The sequence below is a fragment of the Balearica regulorum genome, chromosome 2 (assembly GCF_011004875.1).
Source record: "Balearica regulorum gibbericeps isolate bBalReg1 chromosome 2, bBalReg1.pri, whole genome shotgun sequence".
In the NCBI taxonomy this organism is placed as follows: domain Eukaryota; kingdom Metazoa; phylum Chordata; class Aves; order Gruiformes; family Gruidae; genus Balearica; species Balearica regulorum.
In genome coordinates this window covers 57,279,088-57,299,036 of record NC_046185.1, presented here as the reverse complement: position 1 = coordinate 57,299,036, position 19,949 = coordinate 57,279,088, and the positions used below count along the sequence as shown (strand labels likewise).

Here is a 19,949-nt window from a genome sequence, read left to right as displayed (position 1 = left end):
TATTTTGATGCATATTCATAAGTGCTGTATGCAAGGCAATTGCTTCTGTCACTATAGTGACGTTATTTATGTAATTTTTGTCCCCGATCTAAACAAATGAAATGGCTCTCAAGCTCACTCAGAATTTCAACAGTCTCACCCCAAGTTCCTTCAGACAAGTTAAAGAAAAATCCTAACATCTTAAGTTCACTTGCACTTCATTTGCATTTTCTAAATCTCCAGATAGTTGTGGTCGTGACTTTGCTAGTCATGAATTCAGGATTTCTCTCTGCCTCCAAAGCCTGTCATATAGTAGGACTCTTTTCTTCTCTTTCCACCTCTACCTCCACCTCCACCTCTACCTCCACCTCCACCTCCACCTCCACCTCCATCTCCATCTCCATCTCCATCTCCATCTCCATCTCCATCTCCATCTCCATCTCCTTCTCTTACCAGTCAGATATTTTAAGGTAGCTCAGAGGAATTTTGTGCCATTTTTATCTCATGCTCCTCTGGTGATGTTTTTTTGGAACTGGCCAGCATGTTCATTAGATGCTGGGAAGACAAAAGAGATCATAGAATCATAGAATGGTTTGGGTTGGAAGGGACCTCAAAGACCATCTAGTTCCAACCCCCCTGCCATGGGCAGGGACACCCTCCACTAGACCCAAAGGTTGCCCAAAGCCCCATCCAACCTGGCCTTGAACACTTCCAGGGAGGGGGCATCATCCACAACTTCTCTGGGCAACCTCTCCCAGTGATGAAACAGTTCCTTAGAAAGACAAGGTAGCAGGTATTACTTGGGAGGGGAAAAAAGGGAAGGTTAATTGTCCTTGAATTACTTGTTCTTTGGTTTTGTGTATTAGTGCGTCAAGATTTTACACCGACCAGTTTGGAAATTGCAGGTCTAATACTGTAGCAATAAACCAACTTTCACCTATTTCCTAACTGATGTTAAACTGTGCAAAGAAGCCCAAATGTATTTGTATAAACATGTAAATGTAGGCTTCTATTCCAAAAGTTTTGTGTGGTGTCCCTGTGTGACCCCTAGGCTGTACAAAGAGGGGAAAACAGTGTGGTGGAGGTGGACTGTAGGTGCTTTTTCTGATTCATTGGATGAGGTTGCTATAAATTGTGAAGCTCAGAGAAGATAAAGGAAAATGATTCCTGCTCTGTTGTGTAGTGAAAAGTAGTATGTAAAGTAGTACACAGAGTTGTAGGAAGATGCAGCAACTGGAAATCTTATCTAGACAAAACTATTATAGATACTAAATGTGGTAGAAAATAATAAGGCAGTAGAAGATTTGCTATCATTTGAAATCAAGATTGGATGCCTTTCTAAACTATAAACTGTAATTCAACTACAAGTTACTTGTTCAATACAAGAATTATTGCGTGTCCTACATTGTGCAGGAAGTCAGAATTATTACTTCCCTTCCTGGCCTTGGAAATTATGAGGCAAATCCTGGTCTGAAATCAACTCCTAAAACATCAGTACACACAGGATCTGAACTGACAAATGTATTTTTACAAAGAAAAATGTTCCAGATAATTTCTAATGGAGGCAAAAGTCACAGACTTAACAGAGCTGTAATTACTGTGTTTGGTAATTCCATATGAAAGACATATATTTACATTTTTTGTTTATGTATCCCATTTTGTTCATATTTAATACCATGACTAATTACTAACACCAATTCTTATACTACAATTAATGTAATAATTAAATAATGCATGCTGGAGAAGTTTATAGCAATGTACATAATGCAGTAATAAAACATGTGGTACTTCAGCAGCTCCTTAGGTCAAATATCTCTGGGTGCAAAAGGAACTTGTTTTTCTGTTTTCAATTAAAATTGAATTACTTTTCTGATTTTTAATGTTGGACTGATATAAAAAGTGGGGTTTTTTTATGGTCACAGCTTACAGCTTTGTCAGGGCATCAAAAAAGATGAAAGTGCATCTGCCAGAAGGATGATTCACAGATTCAGTAGGAAGCTTTGCTGGGAAAACAAGCTTATAGAATAGGAAGTGGACAAAACAATATCACCTTTATTTTAAGAACTGTTTTTCACTATGTTATTTCAGAGCATTCCTCAGTCAGACATTCAAGTTCCTCTTGGCCTTTTATAATTTCTAAAATTTTCCAAATTTTCTCTACTATACTTTTTTTTTAAAAAAATAAAGTGTATTTTTCAGAATACTGATGAGGACTTTGAAAAACAGATTTTTTTGCTTCTCTGCAAGAATAGAAAGATTAATCTATTACATCCTGTAAACCTCCAGTTGTTTTTGATGTTACATGCAGTCTTTTGAAGAGCAAAGTATTTCCATCAGTAAATGGTCACTCAGTATTTGTCTTATGTGTTTTCTGTATCCAGACATCACGCTTGTCTTGTTTGGCTTCTGGTTTCCCTTACTTAGGACTCATTCTGACTTTACCGATGGTATACATGTATGTTGACTAAGACAGTGTCACACCAGGATGAGACCTGGGCACAAATACAGATGATTGTGATCAATACTGAATGTAATGACATCTTGAGGGATGTAGAACTCAATAATGCCCTAAGATATGTTGCTTACTGTAAACGTTTGTATGTTTATGACAGTCATTCCCATGTATTTAAAAGGTTTGAATAAGAGAAGATGTCCCTATGTCACTGAAAAATGTTCCGCACCAGCAGTTCTCATTGAAGATCATGATGAAGCATAAATATTGAATGAGTAGCAACTTGTAGCCTTATTGGAGGCCAGAACAGACAGAACAAGCATTCCCAAGAAGTCAGTGCATTTTGAATTTGATAGATGGGGAATGTTGTTTTGAGTACCTTTGTGACTAACAAGTCTCAAAAACCAGAGAAATCAGAAATGACAAGCGGTTCCTCTACATTAATGATTTATGAGACAAAGTGAAACGGGTTAAATACATACAAGGCTGGTCAGGTGGCAACTAAGAGGGAAGAGATGCATTGCAACTTAGGTGTATTTGGTGAATGCCGGACCAGGAGGGAGCAGAATTAAGTCCAATAGTATAATGTATGAATAATTCAAAGCTAGCAAATGAAACTAAGAGAATGAGCATTTAACTGAAACATAATTAAAATTTCCTAACTGGTAGGATTATGTGGAATGATTCTTCAGTGGAGATGAAAGTAAACCACAAGTTTTTAAGACTTTATAGTTATGGTACATAATGCTATGTGCTATAGGAATGGAATATGTGATATGAAGGTCATGTCTGCTTGGCAGAAGGGTCCAAGGACTTTCAGAAGCTGGTCTTTCCCTCATTTCTATAGGAAATATTCATCATTCACTGTCAATGGAAAGACTTCTGACTTCAGTAAAAATTGGATTTCACTCTGATTCTGATATGTTTGTGAAACAGAAATAGAGTGATTGGTACTGTGCTTACACAGAAAAGCTTAAAATGGACCGAAGATGGAGGGATGTGTTGCGAAACAGAGGTAGAAGATGAAACTAATACCCTGATCATCAATGGGCAAAAATTATAAGTCAGTTGGCAGAGAGGAAAGCAGACAAAATGAGATCTTCCTCTACGCTGATAGAAATATGAACAGAATACAATCCAACATGAATTTCAGTCAGATGGAGCCAAACTGTAACACCAGCCCTGAATGTGCTTGGATGCTACGGAAGTTTGAATCTGGGTCGACTCCAAACACAGCTTTGTCAGCTCCTTTAAGTTACAACTATTTTTTTGTATGCAGAATCTTTTTCTTTTTTTTTTTTTTCCCCCAACCTTGGATCCACCCAAAAGCTCTGAAAAGTCTTAAAGTTTATAGCCTTTGGCTCATGTTGACAATCAGAGCGAGAAGTGAGTGCTGATAAATTGTTTAAAAAAATGCTATAGAGGTCTAGTTCTGGCAGTTAATGGTATTATACCCATGTCACAAACTCCCGTGAACGCACAGGTATAACCTCTCCTTTTTTGTATTCTTTTCACTCTACAGCATCCAAAGGGCAGATTTCAGACAGTACATTTCTGCTGAATATTATTCTTTGTATTCATTCACCTTTTCATGTTGGATCTTACTAGGTAAAGGAAGAAGTAATCTTTTGGACAGTTGCTATTTATGATGAAATCCCCCAGCAGAAAAATTTTTTTTTTTAATGTATTTGGTTTACTCTTCCAGAGTAACAATAGTTTGGGGTTTTTTTTCTATCAAGAAATAGTTCTCCCTAAATCTCTCAGAATCAAGTCTATTTCATGTGAAAACTGAAAACTTTCATACAGATTGTGGAAGACAAAGCTTTATCAATAAAGCAAAGCTGTTTATAATGAATGCTGGCATATACTACTGTTAACTCTATGCACTGTCTTTGGAACTCTGCAAAGTATTTTGTGCTGAAAGAACCACACTAATTTTGGCTTCCTACTAGCTTTGTTTCAGCATCTAACACATCTCAAAGCATCTAACATCTTAATCTTAAATTTAAAATGTTGGGGATTTTTTTTATTCTTAAGCGTTTTTCCAACATAAGTTTCTTACTTGATAGAAATATTGTGAGATCCTGTTTTTTCCAGAAATAGCGAAATATCTCATAGCATTTATATTAATACTGCAACTACATTAATACTAATTATGGAATTAATTTTTCTTCTTTTTTTTTTTCCATAATGATTTGATCATCCAGAAAAATTGCCTTTCTGAATGTTTTCCTTTTCTGTTCACAATAGCTGTGAATTCAGTGGAGCTCTGTATGTTTATAAGTATTTGCATAATTAGATAGCAAACTATTAATAGTGTTAACTTTAAAAAAAAATAAAAATCAGTAAACTGTTCAATGTGCTGAGGAGATGTACTTTACAGCTCTGTCCTGGCAGAGTAAGTCGAATGGTGTTGTATGTCAGTTTACTAAATCACTCTGAAATGTCATGTTGCTGTGATTTGCCAAATGGCTTTGCATTCTCTCTCCCCTTTTTCTGTAGCTCTGGACCTGCAGGGTGCTGGTCATTTAAAGTTTTCACATTGGACATGGTAGATATAATCATATTATACTCCCATTTTTTATGTTGAAAATCAAGTGCAAAACTCATTCCTTTTCACTAAATATTGTGAAATGAAAATATTCACTGATTTTTAGATAAGATGGTAAATACTGGTTTTGAACAGAGCAATTGGTATTATGGGTAAGCAAAAATTACTGAAAAAAAATTAAATATTGTAAGATTTAGTGTTTATTCTCTAACTCTGTTGTTTTTTTTATATCCACAGATTGTTCGGTGTGACTTCTCTTACTCAGACAAACTGCTCAAGCACTTGGATGATCATCAAAAATCAAGAGTTACATTGGTATCACCATGCTAATCCAATCTTACTGCTGGTGATGTACTACACCCTCGCAACTCTTATCCGTCTTTGGCTACAAGAGCCCATTGTAAGGGTAACTTCCTTCCCTTTTTTAGCAGTAATGACTATGAGACTGTCCAATGCAGATACTTGCTCGCAGAGGTGCAAACGTTCAAGAAAGTTAAGGGAAAAAGACAGCAGTACCTTGCATTTGGTCTTTTTGATAAGTGTATTCAAGAGTCTGATCTTCAGCAGTTACACGGATATTCTTCTTAAAGTCAGCAAGACTGTTTGTGTTGGGACTACGATGGCAGAGCATTGACACTCTGATTTGGAAAGCCAGTATCAATATGACGTAGTGTAGGTGCTGTCGAATAGAAGGCAAACACTTAGGGCTTGTATAGTAGGACTGAAGTAGGATACAGGCTGGCACAGGATACCGTGAGACAAGACGGAGATTTGCTCTTTTATCATAGAGAAAAATTTTCTTAAAGCTTTTCCTACTGAATCTGTGCACCCGAGTGAAAATCCCAGCTTTCGTTTAAGAGCAAGAGAAAAAGGAGACAAAAAGTAAATTTTTACTTCTTCTACTTTTAGAGGAGAAAGGGAATATAGGAACACAAAGGTATCTTAAAAGCTTGGAAACTGGAAGTATAAAGAGGATGATCCCAAGCATTATTTATTTTAATCTCTTGATCATCTGAGGCTTGACATGAGGTTTAGAGTTCAGGTTTAGCAGTGATGTAAGCCACAATGAAAATACTCATGACTGAGCTGTGCATTAGTGGACCTGGTAGTAGCAAGTAAAAATGTTGAAGGTTTTCTTATTTTAGATGTTTCTTCATGTACTGGATAATGTAACAGTTCAACATTTAACAAAGGCAGACAAAATACATCACCTCTGAATTTAGATTTCTCATATTTGGGGTTTACATATATTGGGCTTCATAATAAAAGGTGAATGATGCCAGAACTGTCAGCTTAATTTATTAATAAATTGTATCTAAAGTTTCCAGAAATCTTAAGACTGGCTTTTCTGAAGTCACAAGGTTTTAAAAGATTGTGGTCCAGTGCCCTCTGGCATTGGGTTCTTTTAGGGGTTTTTTCCTATTACTTCTTTCTGCAGCTGCAGCAACTGGAAACTTGCTTTTTTTCTTCCCTTAAGTGAAAACTGAGATTTCCAAATAATAATATGATTTTAGCATTGAGGCTGTAACTAAAACTTCACATCTCACAAATTGCATAGTAAAATCATGAGAACTACTCACAGGGTAACCACATGTGAAATGCAGTTAGTGGGAGCTGTGTGATCTCAGCATCTCTGGGAATTCGTTCACAGTACCCGGGTTGTTTTCACCCAACTTCCACCATCTTTAAGTTTGGTGCTGTGTCTATGGTAGTTGCTGTGCTTTTTGGGTGGAGAGAAGTGGGCCTGTCTGTCTCAGGATAGAGTGAATCCGGCAAGTTCCTTCAGGGACTAGAGAGGAACTATAGTGGACAAGCCTGCACCTCTTTCTTTTAGACTACTTGTGTTGTCTGAGCTGGATATTCCCATAAGACGCTAAAATCAATCTCTGAGAACTGGAAAAAAGTCAAATTAGAGATGCTTTCTAAGCAATTGAGCTAGAGCAAGTAAATATTAAAAGAGATTAATTTAAGAAAGGTTGATGTCTCTCAAACCCATGGCTACATGAGAGGCAATACAAAGTCTTGGCACTCCCATAGGAACTTCAGATGCCAGGGGAATGATGCTTCCTTCCAAAGATAAATGGACACATAAAACAGATAACATTGTAAAGAAAATGATACCCATGCATTAATGCTTGTTTTTGAACAGAATTTGTCATTAGAAAGAGATGCTGAGATTTGCAGCATTTACTACATTTTACACACTTTCTCCTTGTGGCCTTTTTTTGTTTATGTGCATTTTGTTTTTCCTTTAGTTGTGCCATAGATGAGGAATCGATCTTTCTCTTACTAGCTTTCTCCTAGTAGACTCCGTTCTCAATTATTTAAATCCAGAAATGTATTCCAAGTTTCACTGAAATGTTTTTTTGACTTGTGAATTTGTGGTGCATTGGATTCATTATGAAACTTAAGTTGCTTTTGCAAGCCCCAGTGATTTCAAAGTTACACTGTATTTAGAATCTCACTACTAACCTACCTATAGTTGGATGGATGGCAAAGACAATATGCTGTGTGCTGGTTAGTGTAAAGCAGTTGTTCTTGGCATTCTGCTGTCATGTGCAGTAAAAAGTGGCTCATCTTAGAAATTTTATTCAAAAGAATCTCTTGAACAAAACCTGTTTTGAACAAAATGTGTACGACAGATTATGCATAAGGAAATAGTCTAAAAAGATGTACATAAGCTAAACATAATGCTGGCATGGTAGATTCTAAAAACTGAGTGAGACATGTAAACCTGGTGTTTTTTCTTTCTTGTGTGAATTGCATCTTGGGGTCCTCCTGTGGACAAAATTCCTGCTGGATTGCAGCAGGAGTTCTCTCTGAGACAGATACTCTTGAGACGGTGTCTGAATACTGCAACTGATGAACAATTTTACAAGAACAATGCCCACTTCAAATCTTGAGTTTCAGGGTGAAGTTTTGTGTGTGTGCGCCACGGTCTGTCAAAGTACAGCATGTATGAGGTTTCAGCGTACGGTCTCTGTGTGGGATTCGGTATGGATCTTACTCATGCAAAACGCCCTTGGCTGCCAGTGGAAGTTCTGCTTTTCTTATGCACTCTATTTTGGATCCTGATTTGTTCTAACATTGAGTCTTATGAAATTCTACCTCTGCAAATAAGAAAAGGCAATCTGCCTCCGGAGATTTCAGCTCATAGTTGTAACTGCTAGTACTGAATATATGAATAGGGCCCATTCATTCTGTCCAGTGAATGGTAAGGAATAGTACAGAAGTCAAGAGAGTTACAGTAATTTAATGTAAAGTCCTTTTATAGAATTTTAAGAATTGTTTGAATTAAGAGGCATTTGAGAGTTGCTAAGGTAATGGAAGAACTGGAAGAATTAGACAAGTCAAAGTACTCTCACAAGTAGTAATCATACGACTAGTATTGTGTTTTCTGACTTTTATTCCTCTTCTGAGAAAGAGAAAACAATTTCCCACCCTTCCCTATAGTCACTTTTAGGGTAAAAATATGCTACTAAAGACATTGTCTGCATCTTAGGTCTTTCGGTATTGTTTTGGTCACCCTGGTGCCAAACTAAATGTTGTTGATAAACCGTTCGTTACGGTCCACATTTATATTAAAGTTTCAAATGGCAGTGACAAGTATTTTGAGCACAGAATCAGTTTATTTCATATTACAGTTTGGCTAGGAATGCCCTTTTACAATCAAATATAAATACACAATTGTATGCGAAATGTGCTACCATTGCCTCTGAGAAGTAAAACTAAATTAATAACCATTGTTTATCTAAGTCAAGATGTAAAAAATAGGACCTTACTGTTAGGTTTGGAATGGGGAGAGTTTCAAAACCAGCTAGGATGTTTGGATGTCGTGTTCCCATGGGTAGCTTTGCAGACCTCGGCTCAGCATCCTGATTTATTCTTATTCTATTGCATCAGCTGATTTTGCATAAGCAATGAGAACATTTACCACCAGCTAGTTCCCATTAAAAGCCTAATTTGGACCCTGCCTTTGAAACATCTCAAGTTCAGACAAAAACTAGCTTTTACACCATGAGGTATCTCTTTGTTGGCAATAGATAGAGTTTAAGTAAACCAGCAAGTACCAGGGCAGATGGATATTTCTGTTGTAAACCAAAAGTCAACTTAGTAAGACTTCATTTGAAGCAGAAATACAAGTATCTGCTAAGTAGAAAGGACAAAACAGGCAAGAGAAAAAGCTTAAGTCCTTACAAACAGACTGTTCAGGTTGAAATAAAATATGACAATTAGTTGACTTGACCAATTATTTTGTAGTTAATAACAGGGTAATTTCAGAATAATGCTACTTAAGCTGGTGTGTACTCTGTATTTTGGCTGCAGCTCAGCAAAGTTCCTGAACCTCCACTGAAGTCCCACTGAAGTCAGTAAGACCTTGTCCCAGGGTCCAGGTTACACAAGCACTTGCGTACTTTGCTGAATAGGGATGGGTTTATGAAGCAAGACCTTACAGCCGTACGAATGAGGATTTGGCTCAGTACTCTAAGCAGCTGATACTGGTGGAGGTTGTAATGAGAAGAAGTAGTTTTGGTTAACTCTTTGAATTTGGTAATTCAAAGTTTTTTGAGCTTTAGTGAGCAATGTAGAATCTGACTCGAGCACTTTTCATTTCTTATTAGAATTGCATGAGTATGGGTTTAGTACTACAGCACTTTTTTGCATAGGAAATTTTTTGCCTGCAAAAAATTGCAGGTTTTTTAAAGCAGTGCTTTGAATCATATGTAGGTCTACCTTTCCTACTCACCATTCCTACTAATTTTGAGATAAACATCCAGGCATTAATGGATGGCAGAGTGGAATAGCCACTGCTATTGTTATTCCATAATAATCACTTTATATTCTTGCATACCTTCCTCTGAAATTTTGAATACTTATTATTGCCATCAGAGCCAAAAATCTAAACATCACATGAAGTCTTAGGAAGAGAGGACAAAAGGGAAAACTAAGGAAGTAGAGAGGGCAAACAGAAAATAAAAAGTAGGGTCAAGGTCTAAAGTTCAAAATGACAAATTGGGCAAAGGCAGAGAGCAGAGTAACCTCAGTAGGGGCAGCTTCTTCTCCCTGATGGTACCCTGGGACCAGCGACTCCTGCTGAGCAGCACTGTGCTGGAGATGCTCACAGCTTTCACATATAGTCTGCTGGCTCCAGAGCATCCCCTTCCTCCCTTTAGCAACACATGTTTGAGCTTCCCGCTCTCACCGGTATGAACAGCAAGGTTTTGCTGCTTTGTGGCAGCTCAGCTGGGAAGTTCAAGTTTGCAGGAGGAAGAGGGACGGTGCAGGAAGAGGTCTGGAGGAGCCCGCAGAGGAGCTGTAACCTAGCATGGTTTATGTACATGTACCCAGGTCTCCCACTTGTCACTGTGCTATAATAACATGTATGTTCAGTCTATTTGAGAGGCCCCGTACCCCTGCTAGCTATGGAATTAAGATGGAGTTAAGACATTAGCAATCCTCTGCAATTTAGTAGTAATTCTTCCTGCCACAGATGAAGAACGTGGATCATAGACAATCATACAGTCACAGAACAGTCCAGGTTGGAAGGGACCTCTGGAGACCATCTGATCCAACTTCCTGTGAGAGCAGAGCCTCAGATTAGATTGTCCTGGGCCAAGTCTTGGATGTTTCCAGCACAGGCAGCCAATGCCTGTGATAAGTTGTTCTCACAGTGACTTTTTTTTTTTTTAGTATATATATATCCAGAAGGCATTTCCCTGAAGCAAATTATGCCCTTAGCCTATTGTCCTATAACCATGCCTCACTGTGAGAAGAGTACTTCTGTCTTCTCTAAAACTACAATTTAGGTATTAGAAAGCTGAAAACATTCCTTCATCCCTCAGCTTCTCCAACCCTCTAATCATTTTGGCAATTTTCTGATGCACCCTCTCCAGATTTTCTATGTCTTTCTTGAACTGAGGGATGCCAGAACTGAATTGCAGGTGTGGCCTGACACTTGCCAGGTACACTGGAATAATCACATCCTTGATCTGCTGGCAGTAGTCCTGCTGATGCAGCCCTGGACATGTTTGCCTTCACTGCTGCTGGAGTTCACTGCTGGCTCATGTTCAGCTTGCTCTGCACCAGGAGCCCCTGGGCCTGTTCCACAGAGCTGCTCCCCACATAGTCTGTCCACAGCCTTTACTGTTATGTGGGATTATTCCAGATGCAGGACTTTATACTGATCTTTGTAAACCTTGTGTGGTTTTTGTTGGCCCATCTCTAACCTATCTCTATATGGTGGCTCTTCCTTCTGGCCCATCTACCTCACTTCCCAGTTCAGTGTCATCCACAACCTTTGTGTGGGTGCATTCCATCCAGATAGTTTTCAAGATACTGAATAGTACCAGATCTACTGTCAGTCCCTGAGGAACTCCACTCATGACCGACTACCATTTTGAGCCATTACCTCACTTTAAGGAAGACAGTCTAGCCAGTTCTCCACCCCTCTTGTGGTCCATCTGTCAAGTCCATATCTTGCCAGCTTGTCAGCAAAGATGTTGTCGGACACTGTGTCAAACACCTTGCTAAAATCAAGGTAGCTGATATCCACAGCTCTCTCTTCATTCACTGAAACAGTTTCAGCATAAATAGGAATCAGATTACCCTTGGTAAATCTGTATTGGCTTTTTCCAGTCATCTTGTCCTACATATGAGCATGAGCACACACAGGTATTTTTATGGCTTCATTCAGAAGCTGAACTAGATGAGCCTAGATGGATGACCAGCACTGACTACTTTGTTATGTACGGAAGCATGGATTAGTGAGTTAGGTTAGCCTTTAATGGTAGATACATGTGCTCAAAAGGTTTCGATCTTTTCAGTTCTTTGGTTGTTTAGTGAACAGAATTGGCTTTTCATATATATAGGCAGATGAGAAGAGTGAATCTTCTTTCAATACACTGCCTTGAAAATTAAACATCTGTATACTAGCTTATGGTATAACTATATAGTAAGGTAGGACGTGGAGGTCTCTGTAATTCCAGTGTCATGTAACTATCAGGAAACATCTTGGCAGTTATAGAAAAGCTCTGTCATCATTTCTGAAAATGTTACCTCAGTAAGAGTCATCTATCGTCGATCAAGTGCATTAGAGACTAAAAGATATTTCAAAGGCATACTTTGGAGAAGGAGCGTCAATTAGGGGAAAATTTAAATTCCTCTGGTGAGATTGTTATTTAGAGAGCTATAACTAGTCATGTCATTTGTATTGTTTAGCAGATGCCTGATGAAGAAAAATCTGTTAGCAGGGAAGATGACAAAGAAATAGCCTGCAGCCCAATTCCAATGACAGCAGAGAGAAGACGCAGTCTGTGGTATGCAAGCCACTATACAACTGATGAGAGAAAAGTAAGGCTGGAGGGGGAAGGGTCTCTGCATTAAATGTATTTCAATCAGTCAGATAATTTTATCACAGTTACTTTGAAATTAAGGGAAGCATTATTACATAGGTTGCAAGTAGGAAGATCTTCACGTGTGACTATATAAATCAGATATCATGGATGTGTGGCAGAGTAGGAATATATTTTGTAAAAACTAATAAGCCAAAACCAAGAGCCAATGTAAGGATGTAAAAGAAGAGCATGCTTTTGGCTTCTACATTTAAGAAATTTAGGGCCAGGCTTTTGGTATGAGACTGTTATCTTTGTGCAAAACAGCTAGAAAGCCTGTCAGAGAGCTAAATCCTGATGTAAAGATCTGATCTGCCTTGTAACTATTAATTAGCACTGTCGTTGATAAGGGGGGACTGCCAGCTTATCTTCCTCCAAGCATACTGGTGCCCTTGCTGGATATTTATAGCAGGGCAGTTAAAGCAGTTGGTGTAAAAGCTCCTGGAAAGGTCCAGCTTTCTACCATCTGTCCTCACCAGCTACAGTGCAAAATTTCATTTGGTGAGTTGCAGTCAAATTTTGGATATACAAACACTCTGTTGAGCCACATGTCCTCAAGCCCCAGGAGCTCCACCGTAATAATAGTAATGGTAAATGAGCTGGCAAATGAATGAAGTATCACATTTTATATTAGTATAAACATTTCATTGGAATTATTTTTATAATTATAGTAATTCTAATGATCATTTAAAAACTTAGTTTTTAAGCATTGGATCATTAGAAAGACATTAGAAAGCAGTTAATCAGTATAATGCCATACTGATTAATTCCTTGCCCTAGTATCTAAAATTTCAATGCAACTTTCTCAGTCTTGGTTTAGAATTCACAGGAGCATACAGTGAAGTTATGTCAATGCTATGGCACACTAAATATCATTTTATGGAGCACAGTGTACAATTCTGCTGGCTTTTAAAGAATTCTTTCTGAATTTCTTAGTGTAAATCTTCAAAAGTCAGCAAATACGCATGCATGTATTCAAAAAGTGACTTATTAATGCTTGAGCCATGCTTCTTTAATAATTTGTCCTTGCATTGCTTTTTGCAGCTTCTGTCAATGACCCAAGATGAATACAAGCCATCGGATGTTAGTATACTACTAGTCTTTGTAATTTTGTAGTTCTTCTTAATGTGTGTAAATACGGATTACACTGATACATACAGATAAAAGTTTAGATGACATTTTTAAAAGTTCTTTATTTTGGTTAGCCTGACATTTACCCTATAACCTTCATTATCCTACATATAATTGTCTTTTGTTTCTTTAATAATTGCACAGAGAAACCACTGATTAGCCCTAAAATTGATCATTTAAAATTCAACTGCTTGTACTAGTACCAGCTGGCAAACGATCTTTGCTATTTCATTGGGTTTAAATAAGATATCAAAATATGCTTTCTAATGCAAGCCATCTTTAAACTTGATTTAGCTTCTTTGCTGTGTTTTTTTCTTTCATTCGTGTTGAAATGCCGAGGCCATTAAAGCATGACTGACAACACATATGAGTTCAATTTACAGATTACAGAAAATCCAAGTCTTTGTTTGAACTGACAGCAAATGATCCATTTATCTTGACTGCTATAGACCCTAGCAGACTCTGAAAGCACAAACATCCCCTCTGTTCGGCATACACAGAAGAAAGGAGATGCAGATGTACTTTGGGAGCAGCTATAACCAAATCTAAATGTGCTCCACAGCCTGCGCTTGGTGTAGCTGCTGAATATAACTGAACATAACCCAGATACTATTCTGAAACAGTGAACACATGCCTGTGCATGGTTTGGACAGGCAAAATACACTCCTATCTCACAGCTTAAGCAGAAGTCAGTCTTCGGCATATACTACCATCAGTAACCCATTGCACGTGCATTTCTGCCAATACGAGAGGTATTTATGATTGTGGTTGCAAACAAGCGCAAGGGCTGAAATTTTATTCACAAAAATAAAACAATGAAAGAGTGTTGAATTAGTGCTACCAAGTGGCATAAATGTGACATTGAGAACAATAATTACCACAACTGGTTTTATTAACAGCAGCAAAAGTAGATCTCACCAGTAATAATTTAAAATTGGAAGTAGTTTATAACCATTATTTTCACAACTACTGTAAATAATTAGATGTGAAGTAAAGTCTGAAAATCTTGGCGTATTAGCTTGCCTAAGCAGGAGGATGAATTTTTGGTTACAGCTTTTAACTTAAACGCGGGAGATATAATGATACATTCCTAGCTTGGCTGCAAAAAGCCAGTTTGTCCCGGGAAAGGCAGGATGTCTGAACATGGGCTCACCGAGTTACTATTCGTGCACTGAACCATGTGGTCAGCCTTAGCTTTTTCCAGCTGTGGATGTGTTAACTTAGTCCACTTTTACACTGTTTTTTCTTTCCGTTTAATTTCACCAGTAGGACAGGCCAAGAGCATGCAAATAGTCATTTACCGTGGCTCAGCTGTCTGCAGTAACCTAATCGCTTTTGCTTGTGTAGCCACACTTTTATTCCTTTTCAGACTGCTTGTGTGTAAATTGAAGTGTTATCTAATGCAATGTGACATTCTGGGAACTTGAAAAAACCTTGAAATCCTTTAAAGGAAATATTTATAGAAGTTTAAAGACGCAGCAGCATTTTACTGTTTGCTAAAGAACTTCACTGAAACAAATTTGTAATTCTATTGATATTGCATAAAAGGCTAACAACAATCAATTTTGGAAGCTGTTATATGCTACTTTTGCATGCAACATGATTATCACATATCCATTTCTTTGGAAGAAAGCAAATGCAGCTACTTGTTAAATTCCTTTATCCATTGGCAATCCAACAGTAGCAAAGCACAGACGTAGGAGTCTCAGTCTCCGAAGAGCCACCCTAAACGTGGTGCCTCTCTCCGTTGTCCTGGCAGGTGCTGCTGGTAACAGTGAATGGGAACCCTGCCGACTATCACACCATCCACCCCACGCTGCCGTTAGAAAACGGGCCGGCCAAAGCAGACATGTACTCAACACCGCAGTACAAGTGGGAGCCTTCGGATGACATGTCAGGTAGTGAATTGCCTGGGAATTACCCTTAGTTCCATATTTTTTCTTATTCTGTACCTCCGTTCACTGCCTCGAGCATTCATTTTCATTTTAGTAAGCTCTTTGGCCTGTTGAAGTTAAATAATTGCTGCCACCTTACAGTGATGGCTGACCACATGGCAATTTTGTCAACTGGGCTGTAGGCGTATGCTGTCCAAAATATTTTGCCTACCAACACAGTGACTGTGGGTTTTGCGTTGCTATACTGTGCTTAAATGTAATTTTTGTTTGGCTCCCATCTTGAGCTTGCTGATTGCTGTAGAAGTAGCCATCAGAGTGATTACAAGTGAAATCATTCCAGGAGAGAGTACGTATACTACTTTTAGACCAGCATGAACTGCAAATAAGAATTTCTTTTTCTACTTAGAAAAGGAAGAGGAGGAGGAGGAAGAGGAAGAGGAAGTTGCTCAGGAGGAAAAAGAAAATGTTAAATTACATGCCCTCGTCTCTGTGTTCCAATTTATCATGAAACAAAGTTACATTTGTGCTCTGATAGCTATGATGGTAAGTACTGGCAAGAAAAAAAATAATGCTGCTAATTTTAGAAAAAGATGTGTCTTCTCAATGTTTTCCTGAAAGTAATCTCATCGGTTGGTTTCAGTAAGTGTTTGCATCAGGGTTACAAAATATCAATATGGTGTCTGCATCATTTTGAGTCGGTTTAGGTTATTAATGCATAATTTCCAGGCCTGTTACAGACCTATAAATAGGGCAACATGTGGTGTTCTGGGTAAAGCATCACATTTCCAGGACTGGGAGCCCTGGGTTTTGTTGTCTGTTGAATGTTAGAAAACCACTGGGACTCAGCTTTCTATTGAGTTCAAAGCTTCTGCATAAGCAGGCTTGTCATGCTTTTGCTCCTCTCAGAAAATTGCCTACAAAATTAAAGCATATCATAGTGATATAGTAAATCTAAAGAATATAGTTCCTATTTCAGGTTGAAGCATGCATCCAGTTACTCTTTGAGAAGAAGAGATCTGTAAAGCCTGATTCCTATATTGACACAGAAGGGTCTCAAGGAAAATACAACTTTGCACCAAGCGCGATTTTGCTATTGTTTTACTTACTGCCCTTATTTCTCTTTCTTATGTTGTTACTTGCTTTTAAGTCCACTTGATGCAAATACCTTGAGCTGCACAGTAGCAAGTTTTCAGCATAATGATTTTATCTCTCTATATATTCCCAATGCAAGGTTTGGTTTTACTGGTTTGGAAAGGTTTCAACTGTGATGAAATTAACCATAAAGCTTCTTGGCCCAATTTTGCATTAAAAATAGTAAAACAAATTAGCTTGGCTGCTTCTTGTTTGCACAAAGTTTCAAACTTTATTTGCTGTCCTTTAACAGGAAAAGTTTCTCAACTAAGTAAAGCAGACTCCTTGTGCAGAATCTGGATCTGGCTTGGTGCATTCTGAGACATTAGCAAATAGTTGTTTTCATATTGACACGAAACCTCTTTTTCCTGTTTTGTAAACTCATTTGCTTAATATGATCTGCATTTCCTTTTTAATTTATTTCTAAAGTCATCTCTCTCAATATCAAAGAGGAAGATACATTTGAATAGCTTTGTTGTAGTTTAATATCGAGACACTACTAGCTTTTTTGTTAGTGATATATCCCTGTTTTATATGACCCAAATTCACTTATTAATTTATTTATGGTGTGATCTGATGCAAGTTGCACTTACACCATAGCCAAAGACAGCTCAGTGTAAGTTATTTTCTTATATGGAGACAGAGAAGTAGCATATCAGTGTTTTTCACATAACTGTAAAAAATATAACTTCAAGGGGGCTGAGCTACACTGATTGAAATATTCTTAATGTTTCATACTTTTCTATTTACATTGAAAAGGAATCTAAATTGTTTTATTGACAGTTATTCCACAGTTATACCAGCTGAATATATGTAGCTGAATTTAGTCCTAAATTAACACAATGTTAAAAAAACCCCCTTAAAACCCCAATCTTTACCCCAAGTGTTAATAGAGCAGTTTTCAGCAGGCTATAGAAAACATTCTGTAGTTGTGAGTATTTCAGGTGATCTAACATGGTTAGTGTAGACTATATGTTCTTCAGGTTAGGTGTATGCAGTCTGTGCATAGCACAGATTTCCATTTTAAATTGATTCTACAAAAGCTGGAACAGTATGGAGTTAGCGTAGTTTTGTAAGTCTGTCAAAGGCCTTGAATGTGGCAGTTATTGAATATGTTTCGCTATTCCTGCTCTGCTGCTAGTTTTGTGAGAAGATCTGGTGCGCCCAGAAGTTACTCAGTATTTTCCATGTCTCTTAGTTTGGTGTAACGAGAAGCAAGGATTCTGCTTACAAACCTTACCAAGATGCAATTAATGCCCAAAGGAGGGTTTGCCCTCAGCTGTGGACTTCTTAAGAATCCACTTTCTGCATGTTCCCCATGGGGTTTATTGTAGCTGGGCCAGTAGCTGATTAGGGTGAGATTAGGGTGAGAGTCTGATGGCAATGAAAATGTGCGCGAAGTAGAGAAGCGTTAAGTTTAACTGGCAATATGCGTCAATGTTGTTCCTGAATGTATCTGTGAACGTTTTTTCCTCGCTTTCCTCCTTCCACAAGGCGTGGAGTATCACGTATCACAGCTGGTTGACTTTTGTGTTACTGATCTGGTCTTGCACACTGTGGATGATTCGGGACCGAAGGAAATACGCCATGATCAGTTCACCATTCATGGTTTTCTATGGAAATTTACTGCTAACGCTGCAGTATATATGGAGTATTGAGCTCAAGAATGATGAGCTTCCTCAAGTATCTGGTTTTTTAGAAAGAAAGGACCCTGGGGAGCTGGCGTCAAAGGTAGGTGTTACAAACAGCTGAGATTTATTTATGAAAATATATTGTGATAATAATCTCTTGGCGTTTCTTTAAGAGTGAATCCTCAGTATTCAGTGTAACCATGTTCAGTAGCAGTTCTGCAATAAAGGATAAATCATTAAAAAATAGTGTTCAGAAAATTGCTTCTAGCTTGTTAAGCTAATACCAAAACAAATGTTTCAGACATCTTTGTAGATTTTCATGATAATTCTGCAGAAAATTCTTAGTGGATGGAAATTGCTCACTTGTTTGGCCTTATAAACTGGATGCAAAACTCGATGTGATTGGATTTGTTAGATTAATACCCATGGGATGTCAGGTCTGTCTCTGAATATGATGGCAGCTGGAACTGTGGCGTCATTGCAGTTACCAATACTACTCACTCCCTTATGATTTGGCACAAGCAGCAGTACCTAGCTGTGACTGAGCTTTAGTTCTTTATCCTTACACCTGAAGCAGCATGAGTTGGAATCCATTTCAGGTCAGAAACAAGAGAGTTTGTTGACCTCAGTGCATGAGAGATTTTTTTTCTTTGATGTCTTGAAAGCGCTACAAAATGCATTTTGTTTGGCAGGTTTGCTTCTGGGGGAGGGAATGATAGGAAGTTGTTTCCTAGAGCACCCAAGAGGGGCGTCTCAGAGAGTGCATCTAGTTGGCACTGCTCCCCTTGCGCTAAGTGAATCACTTCCCTTGTGACTCCTAATTACCATTTAAGGTGATTTTGTAAGTGATTTTCCTTGTTGGCAGTGCCCTATGGACAACCATTTCTGGGTCTTTAATGCATTTGAAGATTAGTGACTGCTGTATTATTTCTCTCGTAAAGGTAGGGCTAGTTTAGTAAGAGAGCTAAGCTCAAAGGGTTCTGCAAGACAAGTTCTACAGTTTCTCTCAATGGCTCTGTAAATCTCTAAGGGGTTTTAGCTGTCTTAATATGTCAGCCCCTTTGACAATGTTTCTTATTAGCTGTATTCATCAAATAGCTTATCTAAAACTATGTGATGTCAAGAAAGGAAATTATGTATACATGATGATTAGGCCACACCCATAAAACTAATAAAAGATGTCTAGTGGGTGTTTTTAGGCTAAGTGTAATGCATTCTGTAAATTTCACAGAATCACCGAATGGTTGAGGTCAAAAGAGACTTCTGGAGGTCATCTGGTCCAATTTCTCTACTCAAGCAAGGCCATCTAGAGCTGATTGCCCAGGACCATGCCCAGATGGCTTTTGAATATCCCCAAGAATGGAGACTCCACAACTTCCCTGGGCAACCTGTGCCAGTGCTCAGTCACCCTCACAGTAAAAAAGTGTTTCCTGATGTTCAGAGGGAACCTCCTGTGTTTCAGGTTGTGCCCATTGGCTCTGGTCCTGTCACTGGGCACCACTGAAAAGAGCCTGGCCCTGTCCTCTTTGCACCCTCCCTTCAGGTGTTTATAGACATTGGATGAGATTCCCCCTGAGCTTTCTTAGAGCCAGCTCTGGCTCTGGAAATGCCGAAGAGAGCAGGGTGTAAATGGAGCGGGGAGACAGAGCTAATCACTGCAGAACAAATCCATGGTTTACAATATCCATGGTTTGTGTTGCAAAAGCCAGAGCTCCGGGAGGTATCTGGAGAAGCTGTGACAATTTACACAGGCTGACAATCTTCTGCTGCAGCTCAGCGTTAGGCACA

General features: G+C 38.5%; 1 protein-coding gene across 14 annotated transcripts in view; it reads left to right on the top strand.

Annotated features, from left to right (window-relative positions):
- PIEZO2 (piezo type mechanosensitive ion channel component 2) overlaps positions 1–19,949 on the top strand; it is a 325,825-nt gene that overhangs the window by 217,513 nt on the left and 88,363 nt on the right. For 4 of the 14 annotated variants that reach the window (XM_075744447.1, XM_075744448.1, XM_075744438.1 and 1 more), the window contains exons 8-13: positions 5,220–5,388; positions 12,201–12,332; positions 13,418–13,456; positions 15,264–15,405; positions 15,806–15,942; positions 18,025–18,261. In XM_075744447.1, the coding sequence (XP_075600562.1) occupies positions 5,220–5,388; positions 12,201–12,332; positions 13,418–13,456; positions 15,264–15,405; positions 15,806–15,942; positions 18,025–18,261 (856 nt within the window). The remainder of the gene's footprint in view (positions 1–5,219; positions 5,389–12,200; positions 12,333–13,417; positions 13,457–15,263; positions 15,406–15,805; positions 15,943–18,024; positions 18,262–19,949) is intronic. The other 10 variants (XM_075744452.1, XM_075744450.1, XM_075744442.1 and 7 more) reach the window with 7 other exon arrangements.